Source organism: Xenopus tropicalis, chromosome 3 (genome assembly GCF_000004195.4).
Source record: "Xenopus tropicalis strain Nigerian chromosome 3, UCB_Xtro_10.0, whole genome shotgun sequence".
Lineage (NCBI taxonomy): Eukaryota > Metazoa > Chordata > Amphibia > Anura > Pipidae > Xenopus > Xenopus tropicalis.
In genome coordinates, this window is record NC_030679.2 from 31,786,614 (window position 1) to 31,806,502 (window position 19,889).

The 19,889-nt window shown below is 39.4% G+C and overlaps 1 protein-coding gene across 1 annotated transcript; it reads left to right on the forward strand.

Moving 5' to 3' along the window:
• The first annotated feature begins 2,885 nt into the window (after positions 1-2,885).
• pfdn1 (prefoldin subunit 1) lies at positions 2,886-16,019 on the forward strand. The gene is made up of 4 exons (XM_002937726.5): positions 2,886-3,015; positions 4,245-4,411; positions 11,880-11,964; positions 15,789-16,019. Exons 1-4 carry the CDS (start codon positions 2,983-2,985, stop codon positions 15,870-15,872), a joined length of 369 nt encoding a protein of 122 aa, XP_002937772.1. The 5' UTR covers positions 2,886-2,982; the 3' UTR covers positions 15,873-16,019.
• Positions 16,020-19,889: the final 3,870 nt, after the last annotated feature.

The window sequence follows — 19,889 nt, forward strand, 5'->3', positions numbered from 1 at the left end:
CTTTTCAGCCCATACAGACACGCTGGACAAGATGGCTGCGCCGTTCACTGAAACAAGTATGTAAGTTCTAGTATGTGTATCTCTGTAAATCTTTCATTAGGCAAGCCAGGAATATAGTGTTTTTACACAGCAATAGTAGTACTATTTAATAGTGTGCTTAATAGATTTTGACTTTCCTTCTCCTTTAAAGGCGGGGCAGGCAATAACTTTCACTTTCCATTCTGCACTTCCTTGATGTCACCACACTTCTTACATTCCCCCTCCCTCCTCACTGTCGATAATTGTGTATCATGGGCATTAGGTGCCCCATTCTGGCAAACAGGATTTTGTGATGATGCAAAGCTTGTAACAGTGTTCACATAATGGCACCTGCCTGCTTGTTGTGATTAACTGCAACAAGCAGAATATGCAATGATAACATGGGTGTATGCATTCTATAAAGAGGCACAGCTATGGGATCTCTTATCTAGGAACCCAGTATCCATAAAGGCATCTCCCATAGTCTATTTTAAGGAAATAATGCTAACTTTCATTATTTCCTCCTCCCCTGTAACAATAAAGCAGTACCTTGTACTTGATAGAAACTAGGGCCGCCATCAAAAACTTTGGGGCCTAGATATTTATATGGGTCCCCTCGTGAACAATAGGGCACAGTACAACATTTTTGGAGTTGGCAGCTTACTTCCTGTGTATGGGCCCTCCCAAATGGCCTATCTGGTACATGGCCAAGTATTAGCCAGATAGTTATAGGGTAGGTTAAAGGAACAGTAACACCAAAAAATGAAAGAGCTTTAAAGTAATAAAAATATAATGCACTGTTGCCCTGCACTGGTAAAACTGGTGTGTTTGCTACAGTAACACTACTATAGTTTATATATTAAGCTGCTGTGTAGCCCCGGGGGCAGCCATTCAAGCTGGAAAAAAGGAGAAAAGGCACAGGTTACATAGCAGATAACAGACAAGTTCTGTAGAATACAATAGTGTTTTATCTGTTATCTGCTATGTGCCTGTGCCTTTTCTCCTTCAAATGGCTGCCTCCATGGCTACATAGCAGCTTATTTATATAAATTATAGTAGACTTTCTGAAGTAAACACACAACTTTTACCAGTGCAGGGTAGCAGCACATTATATTTTAGTTACTTTTATACACTTTCATTTTTTGGTGTTACTGTTCCTTTAAAGACAATGTTCCCTCCAAGCTATGCTCTTGTGCACATGCACACAAATTTTGAGGCCAGCGCACACAATTGTGGTACACACAAGGAATTTTGTGTAAAAACACATAATATTGTACTGAGCACACAAGTCTTTTAAAGGAGAACTAAACCCTAAAAATGAATATGGCTAGAAATGCCATATATTGTATAATAAAATGACTGCACTGGCTTAAAGTTTCAGCATTGCTATAGTAGTAATGACAAAAGTCTTTACAGTTGTCACAGGAGCTCCCCATCTTGGATTCTGTTAGAACTGTCCGGGACGGCGCACATGCTCAGTTGGCTCTGAGCAGCTAAGCTTAGGGATTGTTGCAAAATATCAAGCAGAAAATGAGTGTTGTCTTTCATATAAACTGATGCTACAGGGCTAATTATTCAATTTTGATGCAATTGCCCTGGTTTCAGATCTGTCATGTAATGTAAATGAATTACTAATCAGCCTTTCACTGTTACATTTATATTCTGTATATACAGTATATTGTGAGTGGGTCCCTAAGCTCAAGTAAGTGACTGCAACACAGAGCATGTGCAGGGAATCAGCAGAAAAGAAGATGGGGGGGGGGCTACTGGAGGGCATCTTTGGGGGCACAGATCTTCCCTGCAAAAGGGCTGTTTGTGCCTTGGGCTGGTACAGAAACCCATAACATAATTCACAAAATTTCAGCCCTACTTCTTTGTTAAAAAGTGTGCACAAAAGAAATTATTTGTGTACCCTGCCAAGAAGAAATTGGTTTAAGGGCACTGCTGTATGGGGCAGATTCTGCAGTTAACTTGCAGGCCGAGAATCTGCTGTGTGGCAGTGCCCTAAAAATCCCACTGGCATGTTGATGAGGCCTACATGGGTGCCAATTATGTTTATGGCCCTAGGGAAAAAGTGGCTGTTTAGTTCAAAACTAGACAGGTGTCAACCCCCAAGTGCACTGACAAGTGATTCCTGTGTTAGTCCATTCAGTGGTCATCTTTAGTGTTTTACCAGCTGCTAGGGCTGTCCAGTGCAGCCGTAAGCACCAGACTTCTGACCTCGCCCCCCTCGTATACAGCTACACTTTTTTTCTTTTTAATATAGGCACCCCTAGCGCTGCCCTACATAAATATGGCCCATGCACCCATGAGCTAAATCATGCACAGGGGATCTTGTCTGAGCAAGATCACCTTCAGGCTGGGCTTTTAGAACTATCTCCCAAAATAAGAAATATTTCTTTAACGTTGCCCCATTTTCAGCCATGATTTCAATTTATGGCGTTTGTAACTGCTTACAAAATACAGTCTAATTCAAGATTCCAGAAACATATGGGATAAACAGTCTAGAAACTCATAACAATCCTATTGGGTGCGAATCGAATTACAACCCTTCCCCATATATTTCTACATATAACTCCCCAGCCACTGTGTCACTGCCGGTTTAACACGTTGTGTGTAAATCACGCACACATATTTGTTTATATGTTACATCACACGTTACACCCTTGGTTCACTCTACACAAAACATAACTTCTGTGGCAAAACAAACTACTAGCAACCATGGCTCAAATATCTTTAAACAGTAAGAGCTCTCGCTGCTAAGCCACAACTCAACCAATCCTCCAGCAACTATACGCTGGGCGTTTCCCAAGAACGCCCACCAATGCGCCCAGCTTCACCTTAGCAGCTGCCAATTGGAATTGCCAGTAAAGCACCAAGAGCCAATCACAAGGCTGCTTGCGATGACGGCGGTATAGCGTATGGTTTCCTCGCCGCCGCGTTGCGCATGTGCCCGGCTTTAATATGGCTACCCCTGTGGATCTAGAGCTGAAGAAGGTAATAATAATTGTATTTCATTTATACTAATGATTTTTATCATGTACGTGTTTTCATGTAAGTGTATGTTTATATAAGAATTCAGATGCTGGTGAATTCACGGTGCCTGCAGGATGAATGTGCTTTTGGCTGGAGTGCGGCCAGGCAGCTAGTGCATACGCTCGGTGGAATGCGAATGTAGTCGTTTTTGTATTTCTAGTAGGGAACTGTATTTGTAGTAAAGAATTTTGATATCATTTGATTTGTGTGTGTGTATATATATATATATATATATATATATATATATATATATATATATATATATATATATATATATACATATATATACATATACATATACATATACATACACACACATACATACATACATACATACTCACACTCTATAAACCCATAGTTCTATAAACGAACACTTGTTTTTTTCCAAATACATAAAGAAGGGAAATTTAATAAAGTATATTTACTATTAATGTAAGATTCATCCTTTTGGAAGGCACTATCTCCCAGTGCATTGTTTATTTGCAATTAAAACAGTCTTTAGAACGCAAAAACATTGCTGTTAAATCTTTGCTTACACCTAAAATTTGGGGGCTTAAGTGTTTAGTAAGATTGGAGATAAATATCACTGGTGATGTTGCCCATAGCAACCAATCAGATATTTGATTTTCATTTCTAACTTGTAGGTGACTGTTCAAATCTAATTCCTGATTGGTTGCTATGGGCAACATAGCCAGTGATATTTATCTCCAATCTTACTAAACATGCCCCTGTGTCCTACATCTGTGGTTTGCTTGACAGACTTTTTCAGTTCAAGCCCACCTTGGAGCCCAGTTAGTTCATAACAAGGTGTATGGAAATGTTGTATCAGCTATTCAGGAAGGGCTCCCGGAATACCCATTTTCACACCAAATTTCTCTCTAACTGAGCTTCTCGCTGGGTTTTTAGAAAAATAGGCCCTCAAGTGGGCCATACAGGGGCCCATTCAGACCAAGTTGACAACATATCAGCCTGTTTATGAGTAATGTGAGACTGCTTGACTGACATTTGCAAAGGATGCACTTTTACAAGCAGAGTAGTTTAAAAACTGGATAGTTTCTAAAATATTAAAAATATTACCTGCTTACACAATCTTGGGTGAAACTCAGATGTAGAGATTGGCAGTGGCTAGAAAGCATTAGCGAGGACAGCACTTAGATACAAATTGTTTAAAACCATGTTTTGTATTGCAGGCTTTCACAGAGCTTCAAGCCAAAGTTATTGATACCCAGCAGAAAGTTAAACTTGCAGATCTACAAATTGAGCAGCTAAATAGAACAAAGAAGCATGCATATCTTACCAATGCAGAAATTATGAACCTGTCTGATTCAACGCCTATGTATGAAGGAGTAGGAAGAATGTAAGTAATGCTGTTTTGCTTTAATCATACAGTCATGCATTAACTTGTCTTTTTAAGTGTAAATTGTAAAGAAAAGTAGACCTTCGGCCCACTCTCCCCTTCTCTGTTCACTCAATTTCTTTAATCTCTTAATTACGCAGTTTTACATAATATTATCTATCCTTTCCTCCATTTCTTCAGTTTCTTTTCATATAGGATTGAGTAATGGCCATGGTATACGCATACAAGGCAAATGGTTGGGTGAGCAGGAGGGCCCACTGACACTTGGGCCACCGGGAGTTTTCCTTGTATCCTGGTGGGCCAGTCAGACACTGCACAGACCTACCGATCCCTTCGAGGGCCAAAAGACAGAAAAAATACAAGGGACCATATACTCTATGGATGCCTTTCTGTTGTTCCTTGTATTCATAGGGAATGAAGGGAACAGTTCCTCATCTTCCATACACAGGCTGTAATGGGTTCTTAGCAGGTTACATATTTATACCCACCCAAATGACAAACCAATCAAAGTACATGGATATAGGCTGCCACGCACATACTGAAAATCGTTAACTGTGTTCCTATGTAATCCCCATTTGACTGTGCCAATGACTGTATTTATAGACTGGCTATTGTTAAAAACCAAGAACTTTTTGGTTTTCTTACATAACCATTGCTGTGGAGAATAGAAAGTACTTATTCATAGGCGAATGATTCAATATTAACACATTTCTAAAGGTGGAAAGCATTAAAGGCCAAAAAAAATGCATTAGTATTTCAGATGCTTTAAATGTTCCGTATGCCTTTAGAACAGAAAGTCTACATTTAGGAGGGCGTTATAGTCACTAGTATAAGTGGAACTTTATAGTTTAGGTAATCCATTGATCTCAGGGAACATGCTTATCTGCAGCTGGGAAGTCCATATATATTAAAATTTAGTTGAATGCGCTTGAATGCACTTGTGCAATAGCCCTCTACAGAGGGTTCTGAACAGCAACTTCATTGGAATAGGCCATACATAGGCAGATTTAAGTCAAGCACCAGCCTAGGGCACAGAACTCTTTTGTTTGTCTGTTTCCCCTTACTTCGGGCCCCAGTTGACTGGGAGAACTGCCAGAAGTCAGAGAGAGCAGCCGCTATTTTGCACTCGCTCGGGGGGGGAGTGGGTGCAGTATAGCCGTCGCTTACTCTTCCAGTCAGTGTGCGCTCGTTACAGGAGGGGTGGGCACGGAGCAGTGCGAGCTGGGGGGGGGGGGGGGCAAAGTTCTAAATTCGCCTGTCATTGATTTAAGCTCCTCAGTCAGTCCCTTCAGACCGATTTGGCAGCTTATCTGCTTGTATATGGTGCCCTCATATGGGCCAACCTGACCGATATGTGGCAGAAAATCGGGAAGTTTTTGATCGGGCTAGGTTTGAGTTTCCCATCGAATTGAGGAATGCGTTGGCTTGTTAATGTTTCTTGTCGCAACGGCCTGTCCCCGTCATTTTGATGCACTCATTTAGCTCTAGGGGCCTAGGGCCAAACAATTGGATCAGGCCAATATTGCCCACCTTAGGTAAGCATATCAGAGAAAGATCTTCTTATTTGGCAACCTCACCAAATGAGTGAATATTATGATGTATGGCCACATTAAGTTGACATGCATATATAGACTTCTTCACTTAAGAGAAGGAGCAGGAGAAAGTAACAACAAAGTCTCGTGGTTCCGTCAGCGGCCTACACAGATCCCAGCTAGACACCTGAGCAGTAAGGGTTGTGGGACTAAAAAGTCATACAAGGTGCATTTTCAGGAGACCCCCCTATTTACCCACATATCTAATTAAATATATAAGTTGCTTTCTCCCAGCTTCTGATGTGATGCATGACGCACACCCAGTTACCCCCAAAATCTAGGTGAGTGCTGGGGTGCTGTTCGATATGACTCCTTGACACCAACCCCCCATTTCCTCAGCAGCACAAGAGTTTTTCCTGTCTATACTGGCTGCTATGGAGCTCCACTGCTTGTTGAAGAGGCCATTTGGAACAACTTGCTCAAACTTGACTGCCTTGTGGGTTAACGGAACAGTTCAGTGTAAAATTGGGTAAAATGGATAGACTGCATAAAATAAAAAATAGTTGGGCAAAAATTTAATCTATAAAGGCTGTAGTGAGCAGATGTCTAACATAATAGCCAGAACTCTTCTTCCTGCTCTTAGCTTTAGGGGGGCCACATGGGGCATAAATGTTTGTGATCACACAGGTCAGATTCAAACTAACTGAACTGTTACGTCCCATATGCCCCCCCCTCAAGTCATTGATTGGTTACTGACTGCTAACAGCTTAGAAAGTTGTAAGGGAGGAAGTAGTGCTATGGTCATTAAATTAGACATCTGCCCACTCCAGCCCTTATAGATTACATTTTTGCCTAACTAATTATATTGAAAACATTTTGTTATCTTGCACAGTCTATCTATTTTGCCCATTTTGATTTTACCCTGAACTGCCCCTTAGGGGCTGTCTGGGTGTATGGGAGAGGAGAAATGGTGGCAAGGGTGAGAACATAGGAGATGGAAAAAGGCAAAGGGAACTGTTGATAGGGCAGAAGGAGAGAATGGCATGTGGCAATGCTTGGGACATTGTGTTTCCTGATAAGGAGTCTTTACCTACTGTCCCCCTTAAGGGCTATGGTACACAGGGCGATATGACATCCCACCGGCGAAAAGGTAAATCGCTGGTGGGATGGCATACGCGGCGACGTGATTTGCAGAAACTGTTGAAGTACAGTATGCCATCCCACCGGCGATTTACCGTATATACTCGAGTATAAGCCGAGATTTTCAGCCCTAAAAAAGAGCATACGGTAGATGCTTATGTAACGCTGCCCTAGTGCCGCACTCGCCAAACCACCTCCCGTGGCTGGACGAGCGTGCACGATCACCCCTACCCCGCCCAACGCCCCCTGCCCGACGCGTGTACATGTGCGCGCATTGGCGCTGCCACTGCTTACCATGCTCGGACGTGTCTGCTGTCCATGCTCAACCACATACCCCCGCCCCCTAGTGGCCGGACGAGTGTACATGCGCGCTGACTCTTCTGACTCTGCGCGCGTATTGAGCATCTACCAGAGTAGGCCAGTCAAGAACGTTTTAAAAAGTAAGTATGCAGGTTGTACCTTTGTATTTATAATACGCAGGTCAATGGAAATAGCTTCTTGTATCTTACGCTGAGCATCCAGCGGGTAAAAATCGGTACTTCTGATGTTTTTGCCTCTCTATTGTGCAATCTCTATTTCTGTGCGTTTCACAACCTGATAGTTGTTACCTGTGTTAAAGCACGCTTACCAGCCCTTGATCTTGCCTGTCTTTGCATAGGGCTGCCTTTTACTGGCACTGCTCTCAGTCTAGTAAATAGTCTGTTTATAAGCGTTTCAGGAAATAATTATTCAGTGTTGTAAGGTAAATAAAAGAAATGCTGAAAACTAAGCATCAACAGAACAGTCAGATTGTATATTCCCAGTGCATTTTTTAAGAGCTTGAAGGGTTTTTTTTGTTAGTAGTTCTTTATTAGTTAATTACTACTAGTGGTGGCACAGTCTTGATTTTGGTGAACTAGGAGCTTCATGTGCACAACACAAACCTTACATTAAAAGGGTTTCTGTGCCCCATGAATAAGGTAGATCCCATTACAGCTTATGCGTCTTAGTAATATAATTAGTTAGTGAAGAGGTAACGCAAAAGGATACTGTCATGTTTTTTATTTCTAAATTACGCTCTTTATATAGCAAATAATTCACTTTACCATTTAAAATATTATTTTCGAACCAACAAATATATTTTTTAGTTGTATTATTGGTGCCTGAGTCTGTGCTTTCAGAAAAAGCCAGTGCTACACCTTAGAACTGCTTTTAGTTCTAATGTCAAAAAGGTCTAGTAACTACTATTGTAGTACTGTGGTGGGACCACTGAGGACTTGATAATTAGTATGGCAGCTTCGTTAGCCTTTCCAAACTTGCTTTTGTCTGCTGCTGTAGCATTTTTCTTTCCCTAAAGTTATCTATTATTTATTTATCTGTTATTTATTTGATTATTGAAACTTAGCAGTAGCTGCTGCATTTCCCACCCTAGGCTTATACTCGAGTCAATAAGTTTTTCCAGTTTTCTTAGGTAAAAGTAGGTACCTCGGCTTATATTCGGATCGGCTTATACTCGAGTATATACGGTACATTTTCGCTGGTGGAATGTCATATCGGGGAGATTAGTCGCCCGCAACAAGAGAGATTTGTCATGGGCGACTAATCTCCCTGTGTGCCAGAGCCCTAAGTCTGCTAAAGTAAACCTTTTTAAAGAAACACAAAAGGACTGTTTTGCAGTTACCATCAAGTACTGTTTTATTATTACAGATAATGCACTATTACCCTGCACTGGTAGAAAATGTGTGCTTGTGTCTGAAACACTACTGTAGTTTGTATAAATCAGCTGCTGTATAGCCATGGGGGCAGCCATTCAAGGTGAATAGGGCAAAAAGGCTCATGTATACATAGCAGATAATAACAAATAAGCTCTGTAGAATACAGTGGAATTTGCTCTTACACAGGAATATAAACAGGAATCCAATAGTATTCATTGGTCTCTACAGGACTAGAGTGAAAACTCTTTGCATATAAAAATTATTTTCACTTTTTAATGTTACTGGTCCTTTCCTAGTCACAGGCGAGCGTAATTCTGAGCAGGAATGCTGTTATTTATTATTGTGCATGCATGAGCAGGACTTTGCAAAATAAACTGTTTAAGGCCACTTCGTTCGACTTGATGATTACCATGTAATTAAGCATTGTGTACAGCAAGAATGCATCTGTATTTTATTTTATTCATTATTTAAATGTCACATACAAGTTTTATTTTGGAGCCTAATCGTAGTTTTCTGATGCCTGTGTAACTGTCTAGCAATTCAAAACATGCTATAACGTGTTATTTTTGTGACTTGAGGTAATGTAATAGGTGGAACCAATGACAGATACTAATAGCTGTCTGACTCATGGAGTGAAACAGATCCTGTAAAATCTGTCTGGTGACTTGCTAGAATCAGATGTGTCTCCTTGCAGAAATGCATTTGCTTTGGAAAAAGCAACGACTCGCTAGCTCCGATTGTTTTAGCCTTAATGACACACAGCACCCATCATAGAGCAATTAGAGAAGGAAGCTCTCTCAGCGCCACCCTCTAATCAGTATTATATATCTTGTGGTTAATGGGGCTTCTTAGATAACATATAGCATGCACTATAGTTGCTGAGATAATAAAAAGAAAATTATTACAGGGTTAATTTACTAATACAGGTACTAAATCTTACAAGTGCAACCAATCAGTAATTAGTTTTAACCAGTCTACTGCAAGTTAAATAACGAAAGCAAACATCTGGTTGTTATTGGCAACTGCCTTTCCCCATTGCTTGTAAATAAGCTATCATATTTGAATATTTGGTTCTTCCAAAGTTTTTTTTAGTATATTTATTTGGTGTCCATGTGGGGGGGGGGGGGGGGTTAAAGGTGGCCATACACGCACAGATATTATCGTATGAAACGTGCAATTATTGTCTGATAATCAGTGCCTATATGGTGGGAGACGAGGCGACCAATATCAGTAAAAGTCTCATCCATCGCTCAGGAGTGAAAATTTTGATCAGGCGCCCAAACATTGTAACGTTAATGCTGAATCATTAGATAAGGGTAAAGAATTCCTTTGTTTTTAACTGCATATCTGACAATTCAGTCAGAGGACAAATGATCTTTCCTACGACCAGTGGTTGTGGGAATGCTCGTAATTGTAGCATGTATGGCCTCCTTAAAGAGATAATTAAACCTCTTTTTTTACATTTATCATAACATTGCCTTTTCATGCTCTTTACAGTTTTGTCTTAAAAGTATTTGCCCGATTACTGACTGTACCTATTCTTTTTATCCTCTATCTTTTCCTCCCTCTCCATTCCCCCCCCACCCCTCCCCTCCTTTTTCCCAATGTTTATGATCTTGTTATATACCTGCCTGGCACCCTGGGATAACCCAAAAGGCGCCCTTTTGTACACCGTTATTTTCAAAATAAAAAATATATAAAAAAAAAAGTATTTGCCCGATGCTTTTACATTACCTATCTGATCCCCCATGTCCCTCTATGAGGGGGCTGCCATATTTGTGCAGCAGTAGGCCATTGGCATTAGAAGCTGTAACTGACAGGTTGAGGAGGGACAGTCAGGTTGGCAAAACAGTCAGGTTTAGGAACTCCTACTAACACTTTCTAAAGCAGAACTATCAGTGAAAAAAGACGAACATGACCTATAGGGAACTTTTAATGTACATTAATATTTTGAAGAGTAGTTTTTTAGTGTCAGTATCTCTTTAAGGAGAAATATTCACTGTGGTTTCCCACTGACTAAGAACACCATGGGGGTTGAAAGTCATTCTGCAGTATGCACATAGATTCAAACCCAAGTCATGCCTAACACATGTGCATGTATGTAAAAATATAACCCTTTCGCTACCAGAAACACATCAGAAACACATTTTAGATTGTTAGATTTTGGACATAACCCTTTTTAACTCTTGTACTGGATATTGGTTGTTTTGTATTTATAATGTATACACCCATTGATTGTACAACTCTGAAGAATATGTTGGTGTTTTATAAATTCATATTGATGATAATATTTTATTCACTGTGCATAAAATACAACAGATTTGGAAAGCTCCATGTCTTCGCATTACGAAATGATTAAAGAACTGCTCCAGAAATGTACATACTTTCAGGGCCAAAAAGTCCTCTAACCGTAGCTTTGCCCAAGGAGTTTGCTCCAAACTATCCATTTGCTATGGTATTCTCAAGTTATCATCTTTTTAATAACATTTTTGGCCATTTTGACTAATCGCTTTTAAAGTTTGCAGTTTGCAGGATCTTATCTCCCATGCCAAAATGGCCAATTTGTCTTTATTTATTTGCACAAATTCTGTTGCAATAACAGACTTTTTTTTTAAAAAAGGGTTAGTTATAATTAACTTTTAGTATAAGGTAGACAGGGATAGTTTAATACTGTTTGCAGTTGGTCTTCATTTAACAAAAAACTTTTTTAATTTTCACCAGTTTTGGTTGCTAGGGTCCATTGTAACCTAGCACCCAGGGATTGTTTTGAATGACTTTAAAATGAATAATTTAGTCTGCCTCTCATTAAAGCATACAGTTACTTTCTAAAATGAAATCCTCAACACAAGAACTTTATCTCACATTAAATTGAATCTAAAAAAAAATCACTGGTGCTTTTTATGGATTGTGAAACTGTAACTTTACAAGTGGTTGTCATTGTGAGGCTTTCCAAATATATTACTTCTGTCCCTTTGCTCTGCAATTGTTTAAAAATGTATTACTGAGCCCTGCAGTTTTGAATAAATCTAGTTTTTTTATGTTTAATGTGGCTTTTTAAGTAATTGCCTTGACATTTTGTAACCATTTTCTCTTCTTATACAGGTTTGTCCTGCAAACAAAAGATACAATTCACAACCAGCTATTGAATAAACAAAAAGTCGCTAATGAGAAAATTGCAGAGTTGGAGGTTGGTTTATATGTAATTTCCCCCCCTTTTTTTTTTTTTTTTTATACTTGTCCCGTGATTAGCTGAGGCTATGCACAATTCCCATTTTCGATATGTGCTTTTTCACGAGTATCAAAACACTAACATATTTAGGGATATTTTTCCCAGTGGTTTAGGATTAAAAAGGCAGATTTACATTTTTTTGGAATAATTTGCAACAAATTCAGTTTCTTTGTTCCCAAGTGCACAAAAAAGCTCAACTTGAATTTAAGTTTGCTGTTGCAGACCTGTAAGGGCTCTGGCACATGAGGGAGATTAGTCGTCCGCAACAAATCTCCCTTGGAGGATGCAATGTTAAACACAATGGGGTTGGTTTACTAAATTGCACCCTGTCTAATATAATATGTGTGTGTGTGATTAATGTTTTTACGCACTTGTTTATCGCACCACTTTGCAGTCAAGACTGCTCTGATATTTGTTTAATTGAAAGCATAGACTTACTGACTTAAGGTGGCCATACATATTGTAACCTGCTTCTTTGGCAAGGACCTAAGATGGGCCAAATTATTGAATTAAAATGGGAGGGCGTAGGCCCCGTCTCATCTGATGAGAAAATCAAACCTGCCTGATTGAGGTCTGGACAATTTTAGGCCACATATCAATCGGGGACCCGTTGGGTTCCCACACACAGGGAGATAAGCTGCCGAATCGGTCTGAAGGACCTGAATTGGCAGCTGAAATCTGCCAGTGTATGGCCACCATAAGGCTGACCATAATGGAAGCACGAGAAGCTGCTTATAGACCAGTGCATTGATTGAATAGTATTTTTATCTAAAAAAGACCACTTAAAATTTGACAGAGTAAATTGGATGTAAAAGGCAATGTCATAATTTCTTTAAAGGAACAGTAACACCAAAAAATGAAAGTGTATAAAAGTAACTAAAATATAATGTGCTGCTGCCCTGCACTGGTAAAAGTTGTGTGTTTACTTCAGAAAGTCTACTATAATTTATATAAATAAGCTGCTATGTAGCCATGGAGGCAGCCATTCAAAGGAGAAAAGGCACAGGCACATAACAGATAACAGATAAAACACTATTGTATTCTACAGAACTTATCTGTTATCTGCTATGTAACCTGTGCCTTTTCTCCTTTTTTCCAGCTTAAATGGCTGCCCCCGTGGCTACACAGCAGCTTATTATATTAATTATAGTAGTGTTACTGTAGCAAACACACCAGTTTTTCCAGTGCAGGGCAACAGTGCATTATATTTTTATTACTTTAAAGCTCTTTCATTTTTTGGTGTTACTGTTCCTTTAAAATGTGTCTGAAAAGAGGGTGTAATGTTCAGTGAATGGTATCGCTGGAAACAGTGATTTCATTTGGAAAATGTTACTGTCCTTTTTTTTTTGAGCTGGCATGGGAAAATGTCTGCTCCTTGCCAAAAATCATTCACTTTGTCATGCTTATGAGTAGTTTCCTAGATAAATTGAAAACATAGCAAGAGTGGCACCAAATCTGTGCGAAAGACTCAAGGTTTCTGTTTACTTGACTTCATGCTGGAGTGGCCTACATAAATGGGACTATACCCTATTCAAAAACAAGAATGTCATCCAGTTCCTTTCGCTTAAGGGAATATACCCATGAGCATTTTTACTTGTGTTTTAACATCAGGTGGAGTCTTGTACTTTCCAATACATAGAGACTTGATTAATCATACTGTGCCCTGTTGGTGTGTCCCAAGGAAGCAGAAGCTAAAAGATCAGATGTTGATGTTCCCTCCCATAGGTACACACCCAGAGGGCAGAGCGCCAACAGAGATAAATTATCAACTACTTTGGCCTTTGGTGGGATGCAGGAAAAACCCAGCACACTTAAAAAAAAAAAAAAAAAAACTAAAACAAACAAATAAAAAACTTGTGCTTGCACCAAGAGTATTCTGTGGAGCTCTTCTAGCTTAATGCAGACTTTTCTCCTGTATATAAACATACAGAGGTATTTTTAGGAATGGAACATATTCTTCAAAAGAAACTGCTTGTAAACCCAAGAGGCCTCTGTGCATGAGGTATTGGTTACTTTTTGTCCGATACCAGGAAATAAAATTAACGCAAAATGTACTACTGCAACATATATTGTAGTTTTAAAGTTGAAGCACCGCAAAAAAAAAAGAAATACTTTTTCATTTATATAGCAATCCAACAATATTTTCCAGCTGTAGTAGTCTTAATCTGTACAAGAAAAGGGTTCCATTGTCTATGTGGTATTAATGAGCGAAGTCCCGTTTCGCTTCACCAGAAAATTTGCGAAATGGCGGAAAGTCTGCGAAACGCATTTGTCGCGAAACAATTTACTAATGGTGAAATGCGGAAATTCGCTGCAAATCCATGCCTGGCAAAAAAATTCGCTCATCACTAGTGGAGAGAGCCATGGCTGACATCTCCAGTTAAGTACAGATTATCCAAAGTGCTTGGGGTTTTCGAAGTAAACATGAAATAAACCCAGTAGGATTGTTTTGCTCACCTCCCCTGTATTCTGATGATGGCAATGTCACTTCTGGTTTCATGGTGGCCAGTGGGTAATGGGCTGGGGTAGAGGTGGTTGCAAGTCAAAATGGGTAGCTGGTCCATACAAGTAAAAAAGTGAGTCCAGTGTGTGTTTCAGAAGTGGTACCTAAGCAGAGCTCTACATTGTGTTCCACTTTGAAGATTAATAAGGGGAAGTAGAGCTTAGTCAAATATAGTATAACTTCCACCCCATGCCTAGTCATACTGCTGATCAGACTTCAACTTTGCTGCTAAGCCCTGACCCATGAATCAGTACTGTCCTTTCAGATACTGGGTACCACATACATTTCTTTATACATATATTAAACAAACAAACAAAAAAAACCCTTTGTTGTTGTTACTGGCCTTTTACAGCACATTGCAATGAAACCTGTTTGATGCTTAGTTCATAAAGGCTTCCTGAAATAAAGAACTCATGCAAAGATCCTCATTTCTGATTCTGTTTAATTGAAGCATTCTGTTTAGATTGCAGACACATGCAAACGAATAGATTAGCAGCCAGGGAATAATAAGCATTGATTGTATGCCATCTACTTATTACTACAGTTACCCTTAGGTCTTACATGAATGTGTTCATTGCAGTTCTGATATGGCACCTTGCCACATTTACTGAAAGGTCGCAGTTGATAGAATTTGTTTGGTATGCATGTTTGAGCAGCCTCCAAAAACATGCCATACATTTTTAGACTACAAAAGACTTTGTCTGACAGGCTGCTGTTAGTAGTTTCATTTAAAGTAATGTCCTGTGATAATACTGACTGATGTCACCCTACTATAATGCTGGGACACTATCCTCCGTTTGTGGTTTATTTCAGTAATAAAGTAACCGTCAGAATGGTATATCCCAATGTTTACTGTTGGCGAAATGATGTTTATAACTTGTAAGGTGTACGATAAAGTTCTTACTTATTCTGCAGGGGGGAGCAAGGAACTGGTATGATTTTGTGTTTTCAGGGATAACTTATACTGTTACAGTTAATAGATTACATGTTCAATATGTTAAGTTCTGTAAATGTTATTAACCACACAACTCAAATATTACCTGTACTACTCTTGTCTTGTGCCTTCCCCTCATCTCCATTTTACTCTCCTAGTTATCCATTGTCCCTTTCTCCCATAGTGTCTTATGGTGTATATACCCAGGTACGGCCATGTGCTTGTAACTGCAGATACTGTGCAATGGGCAGTTTACCTGTACTCAGCTCTTTGGTTGGCAGTGAGATATTGGGGATGTGATACACCAATGACAAGCCTGTTTATTCTTCCCTCTTAATCTTACAGCAAAAGAAGTCATACCTGGAGCGAAGTGTAAAGGACGCTGAAGATAACATAAGAGAAATGTTAATGGCCAGAAGAGCACAATAACAGTTGCCAACACAGACACAAAATTTTCACTATTTAATGTTTTTTATTACATGTGGAATATGCCAATACTTAAAACCGCATATTTGAGTTTATTATGCAAGACACAATATAACTAATAAAGGCAAATGAGAAAATGTTCTGACTGGACTTGTTGAGTAAAATATTTATTTCACATGCCCTCTGTCTGCTTTTAAAGGGGATGTTTACCTTTGTAAAGGTTTAAAGAAAATAAATAGATTTGGTCATTTAAACAATATTTACAATTGAATCAGAAATGCATCCTTTTCAGTATATACCAACCTGGAAAGGTAGCATTGCAAAGATCTTTAGCTTCCCGCTCTCTGACAAAGGCAGGAGGTCGCCGACCCCCTTGTTGTTAAAGATTCCAGAAGCCAATAGGATTAGTAACCAGCGCAGGAATCAGAAATGGGCGAGCTGAAGTAGCTGATCATTGCCAGCATCAGATTTCTTAGCACGGTGGCAGAAAGGTCCGCAGGTTGGCAGGCAGACAGGAGCTAGAGATTTCCTCAGAGCTTAATTTCCAGGTGGATAGATTGAAAATGCTGCATTTTTGTTTAAAAAAAAAAAAACATTGTAAATCTTATTTAAATCGGCAAATATATGGATTTTTATGTTACTCTGTATGTCCATTGTATGAAACCCACTTATTGTACAGCACTGCGGATGTTGGTGCTTTATAAATAAATTTTAATATTAATATTTCGGCACAGGACTGGAATAAATCCCCAAAGTGTGACATTTGTAATAAACGCTAAGCTTCAGTGGCTATCCCTAATATTACATTTCTATATGATGAATCTTTTTCATGCAGCCATCCATGAGCTGCTTTCCTAACAAACACATTTCCATCAGAGCTAAGAGAACCAGTGAAAGCTGCTGTATGAGCCCACTAGTACAGCAGGCCTATGATATGAATTACTGATACCCAAACCCTTAATGACACTGATGCTTCTCGAATTTGAGGGCTCGGTAGGATACCTTAGTGTGTTACATATGCAATGACTTACTGCTTCCATGCACAGTGCATAAGTAGAGCTATGCAATTAAAAATATAGACACATACATCGTTGGTACCAAGCAGGGCTGGAACTAGGGGTTGGCAAAGGAGGCATGTGCTTAAGGTGCAATGGGGGTGGGACGCTGGGCATGTACCTCTTCTGCCTGCACTGCCCTAGTTCAGGCCCTGGAGGATCTAAAATGCCAACACTTTTGGCGATCCCCTGCACCCTTCTGCCTGTTAGTGCACACTCACGCACAAGAGATGGGGCAGCGATGTGCACAGGTTGCCTAGGGTGCCCATATAACTTGGCCATGGCTTCTGCAGACTTACACATGCTTATATTTTTGAAAACTACACTTTCTGAATGAATAAGAATGGGTGAATATTTCTTTCTACTCCAAACTACCAAAATGCAAAGTTTTGCATAATGTAGCTTTTTTTTTTTTTTTAAAGGGTTTGTTCACCTTTTAGTTAATATTTAGTATTATGTAGAAAGTAATATTCTGGGACAATTGTGCAATTGGTCTTTATTTTTTTGTTCAGCAGCTCGCTAGTTCGGAATTTAAGCAGCTATATGGTTGCTAGGGTCCAAAATAATAAAAGACAAGTAATAAAAAGTAACAATAACAATAAAACTGTAGCCTCACAGAGCAATAGTTTTTTGGCTGCCGGGGTCAGAGACTCCAATTAAGAAGCTGAAGAGAGTTAGAAAAAAAAAAAGGCAAATGATTAATTATTTATTTTTTTTTTTATAGTTTTTGAAGAACAGTTGAAAAGTTGCATAGAATTATTGGCCATTCTGTAACATACTATAAGTTAACATAAAGGTGCACAAACCCTTTAACAGTATTTCAGAAAATGACTATAACAAGCATTGGATTCCAATAACAGATCCTCCCCTGTACTACAGTACGTCATCTTGCAGCCTGTGTAGTCCTAGGAAAGTAATAGGGTAAAACCAGTGATATTGACTCAAAAAAAGGAGCTGAAATGTTCTAAAAACTTGCAGTGATTTTCTGATTTTGTATATACAAGACAGTCCTGCCCCTAAGTACAGGGTTCCATTGCACTCAGCATTTGACTCTCCCTCACTTGTGCATGGTCTTAAGACAACGCTAGAAAAATATAAGGGCCGATAAAATGCATGGTTCCCATTTATTTGCTCATATGTGCTTCACTTTGAATAGATCAACTGTGATCTGACTGGATTGGAGGATGTTCTGACAAAACTGTCCCCCAAGCTCTGCTACATACCCAGACAGTTGGCCAGTATGGTTAAAAGTTGAATAAACCTCCCAATCAAACCTGAACAAGTATGGCAATCCCCATGCGGTTTAACCATTGGCCCTCCTGTCTCCTTGGACAGATAATAATGAAGATCTATTCATACTTAGCCTCCCAAAAAGTGACAAACTGATATATATTCACATATTATGAAAAGTTCTGCAACGTAAAGCTACCTTTTGGTAGCCACCCCAGACAAAAATGTCATCCTCCTCTGCTACCTGCCCCCATGCCAGCTGCATCTACTCCCATCATAACAACATAAAATATTTCACTAAAGCACAATACGATGATCACAAAGCAACTTAAAGAATTCCACATATTCTTCAGCCCCACAGCAAGCCAGCTTTGTGCCAGGGGCACCCCATGTACCACCAGCAAATGTCTCCTGCAATCTCCAAGCAGCGGAGTTGCTTCTGATTCCAGTTCTATGCCACAGATATTTCTATTTAATATATTAAACGGTGACAAGGAACCTGTACAAACAAGCAGCAACTGAGAAGTGACAAAAGACTATATTTACATGTAAAAATTAAGACCAACTGCACATTGTGTCAGAATATTACACTCTACATCATACTAAAAGTTAACTCAAAGGTCAACATTACCTTAATTCTTCATACCATATACCAAGCATTATTAACACTACAGGGCTGGAGAGTGAGTTTTTATTGGATTTACATACACCTACAGAAGAGAAAACACATCAAAATTTCAAAATGCAGGATTTCTAATGAGCAGCCAGATAGGGTAGGTGTGACAGCTAGGTTGCTGGTGTTTCAGTGGTCTTGCAGGTTTTATTAGAAAATTATTGCCAATATACTTGCTGCTAATTTGCAATTCCCTATCATGCTACCCCTGGCCTGCCCAAGCCCTTATCAACCCCAAGCCCCTCTACCATTTTGGGAAATTTAACCCATCTCTGCCTTGATCTGTCATCACCCAGTCCCTTACATCATAACCTGCCCACTCACGATTTACATTCTAACTAGTGGGATGGCATTGCGAGGAGATTAGTTGCCTTCGACAATAGTCGCGGCGCGACTAATCTTCCCATGTGTCACGGCTCTTAAAGGAAAACTTTACCCCCGAACAACGTAGGTCCCTATAAAAATATACTGCATAAAACAGCTCATATGTAAAACCCTATATCTAAATAAACCATTTTCATAAAAATATACTTTTTAAATAGTATGTGCCATTGGTTAATCCTAATCCAAATTTGTCCAGGGCACACATTTTCTCATTGTGAATAATTTTTCCTTTATCAATTTTTATTACATTACCCCCCTTAATATGATATAAACTATGTGTTGGTTAAGTACGCATTCTGGGGGTATAGTTTTCCTTTAAAGTATGGGGATCCAAATAACAGAAAGACTCCTTATCAGGAAAACCCCAGGTCCTGAGCATTCTGTAAAACAGATAACATACCTAGTAAGGTTGGCAGGGGTTTATGGGTATGATTAATGATTCCCTTTGCACATTTACCCTTGCTGTGTATATGAGGCTATCAGGGGTCTGTAGTTTAGGTTGGTTGACAGCACTAAGTTTTAATTAAAATCAGCTCAGCCCAAATCACACTTATTCTGAGCCAAAAAAGGGCTGTGCTGACCCGTTTATATGTGCAATGTCATACAGTGTAAAGAAGCAGAGCATAAATAATACAAGCTCCACCCGTAAACCCAAATGACATTAATTAGGTGGAAAAC

Excerpts from the sequence above, each read along its gene's own strand:
- pfdn1 (XM_002937726.5), top strand. The coding sequence starts at position 2,983 with ATGGCTACCCCTGTGGATCTAGAGCTGAAGAAG. Across the intron at positions 4,412-11,879 it reads TATGAAGGAGTAGGAAGAAT|GTTTGTCCTGCAAACAAAAG; the intron begins GTAAGTAATGCT and ends CTTCTTATACAG. Across the intron at positions 11,965-15,788 it reads AGAAAATTGCAGAGTTGGAG|CAAAAGAAGTCATACCTGGA; the intron begins GTTGGTTTATAT and ends TTAATCTTACAG.